Here is a 3,921-nt window from a genome sequence, read left to right as displayed (position 1 = left end):
ATATTTATCAGTTATGTGTTTAATGCATTAGAAGGTGATTGAAGTAGAGTCTTATTGGGATCAGTAGCTTTATCCATCTTCCAAAGAGAAGATAGTTTAAAGTTTAAACCACAAAAAGAGTATGAAACTACGAACTATGAAGAATGTATGAAGAGAAGTGTCTATTGGACAATGACCTTACTAAGCCCACTCAGGATGGCTGAGCCTCAAACCCAATTTGGGTCAGTTGAGCCCAAACCCAGAGGCTGGGGAAGTGATCATGGTTCAGACTATACGTAAATGGGCTGACTAGCCAACTCGATCGGGCCATTTAAGCCTCTAACCCAGGACTTCTTGGCAGAAAAAAAGGGTGGTGACTTACTGACTTGTAGGTGGAAAATTATTCATATTAAAAATGTAATGAATCAGCCTATGGCCACCTCGTAGATTGAATGAGTTATCTACCAAGATTGTTTTCCACATAAGACAAGATAAACCAATAATCAAATGAAAATGCATTGCGCATGACACTATTTTTGTCTTTATTCTTTGAAACCATCACTATCACCATTTCATAGATAAAGAATTCTGAGAAGGAAGTTCACACACGACCAGAGAGAGAAAAAGAAAGATGCCAGAATACTGTGTAACTGGAGGAACAGGCTTCATAGCTGCTTACTTAGTGAAGGCTTTGCTAGAAAAGGGGCATGCTGTGCGGACCACAGTGCGAGACCCAGGTATATATGTTCAATTATGATTGTGCATGGAACATTCAAAAGCTAGTATATGTATACATGTAAATTCAATTGCAATACACATCGCTTTTACTACTTTGAATTTCGATCGCAGAGGATGTGAGGAAAGTTGGTTATCTGTGGGAGTTCGATGGAGCCAAGGAAAGGCTTAAGATAATGAAAGCTGATTTAATGGTAGAGGGAAGCTTTGACGAGGCTATACAAGGCGTTGATGGGGTCTTCCACACTGCATCACCTGTGCTCGTTCCATACGACGATAATGTTCAGGCAAATGCCCACTTGAACCAATCATAGTCATTTAGTCATTACTTTCTTACTTGAGTCTTCTTGTCACTCTTTTCTTTGGGTTGTTCAATCATATTTGTTTTTCAATTTAAGGCCCATTACGTGATTCAAATAAGTGACTGGGTTCTTGGGAGCAAATTTGATGCTTACAGAACTGCAGAGTGCTAAAATGTGGTAGAGTCATGAAATTCAGGCTAAGAGGAAACCTTGAATCTTCGATAAAATTTTGCTTGGGTTAATATGGCAGGCGACTTTGATTGATCCATGTATAAAGGGCACCTTGAATGTGCTGACTTCCTGCTCAAAAGCACGCGTGAACCGGGTTGTGCTCACCTCTTCTTGCTCTTCAATAAGATATCGTTACGATGTCCAACAGGTCTCTCCTCTCAATGAGTCACATTCGAGCGACCCTGAATACTGCAAACACTACAATGTAATTAAATACAACTCCCTCCATGTTAACACATTACACATACATGTTGTATCAATGCAAATTGTGACTAACATTATTAATTTTGGGTGGTTGCATTAGTGCATTCTTAATTGTGTAAGTTGTTGTTTGCATACAGCTTTGGTATGCATATGCAAAGACTACAGCGGAGAAAGAGGCATGGAGAATTGCCAAGGAGAGTGGAATGGATCTCGTGGTGGTGAATCCGTCTTTCGTGGTTGGTCCTCTGCTAGCACCACAACCAACTAGCACACTACTCATGATACTGGCTATAATGAAAGGTTAGTTTTTCCATCATCAGCAAAATGATTCCACAAGTTTAAAGTGATGGGAAGATTGCCTTTTGTTCATTGTTTTTTCTAGGAGTCCAATTTTCAGTGACACTTTCCCTTATTACAGCATAGAAGGCAATATTCCTAATTATGTATCATTTTGACAAAGGAAAAAAAAGGAGGAATGGTGGATTGTGCTGATATTATTTTGGTAAATAATTTTTGAAGCACTTGCATGGCTTTTAAAAGTGATATTCCATTCAGTTTGGCTCTCTGTCATGAAATGGGTACTTCAAAAAAGCTAATTAACTGAGCACTTGGAATTTCCCTGCTTTTTTTGTTATCTAAAAACTACTCTCTCTTGCACCAATGGAACAAAAAGGAGGACAAAAACTACTGGTTGTAGGAAATCCCAATTTGACGAGAAGTATATTGGACTTGCCATTAAGTAGATGGAAGATTAGTGCCCTCTTGCAGCTAGTTCTATGTTAGAATACTACGTTGTGCAAGTTCCTAACCTTTTTTTTTTTTTTTTTCTCTTGGGGTGAATGAGTTTTGCAATTTCTATGTTAGGTTTAAGAGGTGAATACCCGAATACCACCGTGGGATTTGTGCACATAGATGATGTGGTAGCTGCACATATTTTGGCAATGGAAGAAAGCAAAGCATCAGGCAGGCTTATATGTTCAAGCTCAGTAGCACACTGGTCACAGATCGTTGAGATGCTGAGAGCCAAATATCCATCTTATCCATATGAAAACAAGTAAGTGGAAGAGCATGTATAAAAACACTATCTCATGTCCTCAAGTATAATGGAAAAGGCAACTCAACCTCCTATATAGTTTGTGTGGCATCTGGATGTTTTGCTTTGTTTAATATGGAATATTATGGCAATGTTGTAGGTGTAGCAGCCAGGAAGGAGACAACAACCCACATAGCATGGATACCAGCAAAATTGCTCAGCTGGGGCTTCCTCCTTTCAAAACGCTTGAAAGGATGTTTGATGACTGCATCACAAGTTTCCAAGAGAAAGGATTTCTGTGAATTCCACATTAATGCAGCAAACTTCTCCAAGTGCACTTTTTTAGATTATATTCTAGAGTTACATTCTTAAGGCACACCCTTTTAGTGTGAAAACAGAGGATGAACAATATTTGATGGGTCCGAAAATGGTCTGTGCATTCAGATGAGCTATGTTTCATCATTTCAGCCCTCTACAAACACCTTTGCTCAATAACATGTATTGACATGCATGGCTTTCAGTTTCTTTTCACTTTTTCTCCATTGTTAAGTTGAGGAATATTAGAGTTCGAAAAATGAAGCTGCCATACTTGACAAAAAATGGAGTTTAAGGGTCAAAGTCTTGACATGAGGAGAGGAATAAGTAGGGTCACAAAGAAAAACCCAATTGCACTGAAAATATAAATTTGTTCCTAAATTGGAATGTTCATAAACATTACCCTATTAAACCAAAGACAAAAAGTCTTCATAAAACAGTTTAGTGTGACCAAATCTGAAATCCCTGGCCTTTTGGGAGACAGCTGGTCGAAGTTTTTCTCCCAATCAAAGATCAACGGTCAGAGACGTCTCCTTCATTCTTCATTTAATACAATGAAATTTTGATAAAATCCCATCACCCACTTGTGCTCAGCTGCCTCTAATATAGACTTATAGAGTATCAAAAGAAAGAGACATTCCTCGCTTTGAGTTCAACCTCAGACAATTGTAAATTACGTTACTATCCATATATTACAGAATCGTCATTAGCGTTTCAAAATAAAGAACAACACACAATAAATGAAATATTGTCACTTTTGAGAAAATTAAAATTTGGTGCAATTCTCCAATTTTTCAGAAGCTAAACCCAATAATCTATGTTGCCAATAGTGGCAATTGACTTGATTAGGCGAAGTAAAATACAATGTGACATCCACATAGACCCATTTTAGAATATATCACTTTGTATATGTCATCTTGACCCACTTCATCAACAAATCTACTTATTTGACCGCCATTATGAAAAGATTTTAGCCTTAAAACCTTACCCAGAAAAATAAACTACAGTCTTCTATTTTCTGCGTCTGGCAATAATAAGCCCTAAACATTTTTTTTTTGGGCCGCCACCTTATGCTATAAATAAGGATGCTTAAAGCAAGTGGCACAATAATGCATCTACATT

The 3,921-nt window shown here is 37.9% G+C and overlaps 1 protein-coding gene across 1 annotated transcript; it reads left to right on the top strand.

The window, feature by feature from the left end:
* Positions 1-557: 557 nt before the first annotated feature.
* Positions 558-3,015, top strand: TKPR2 (NAD(P)-binding Rossmann-fold superfamily protein). The gene is made up of 6 exons (XM_086232035.1): positions 558-716; positions 829-1,001; positions 1,267-1,452; positions 1,589-1,751; positions 2,316-2,505; positions 2,645-3,015. Exons 1-6 carry the CDS (start codon positions 611-613, stop codon positions 2,784-2,786), a joined length of 960 nt encoding a protein of 319 aa, XP_086088161.1. The 5' UTR covers positions 558-610; the 3' UTR covers positions 2,787-3,015.
* The last annotated feature ends 906 nt before the right edge of the window (positions 3,016-3,921 follow it).

The sequence above is a fragment of the Dryas octopetala genome, chromosome 2, assembly GCF_963921425.1.
Source record: "Dryas octopetala chromosome 2, drDryOcto1.1, whole genome shotgun sequence".
Lineage (NCBI taxonomy): Eukaryota > Viridiplantae > Streptophyta > Magnoliopsida > Rosales > Rosaceae > Dryas > Dryas octopetala.
This window is presented reverse-complemented; position numbering and strand designations above follow the sequence as displayed.

What these genes read in the sequence shown, in the direction of transcription:
- TKPR2 (XM_086232035.1), top strand. Translation starts at nt 611, where the DNA reads ATGCCAGAATACTGTGTAACTGGAGGAACAGGCTTCATAGCTGCTTAC. An exon ending in CATACGACGATAATGTTCAG is followed by an intron (nt 1,002 to 1,266) that starts GCAAATGCCCAC and finishes TTAATATGGCAG; the next exon opens with GCGACTTTGATTGATCCATG. An exon ending in TCTTATCCATATGAAAACAA is followed by an intron (nt 2,506 to 2,644) that starts GTAAGTGGAAGA and finishes GCAATGTTGTAG; the next exon opens with GTGTAGCAGCCAGGAAGGAG.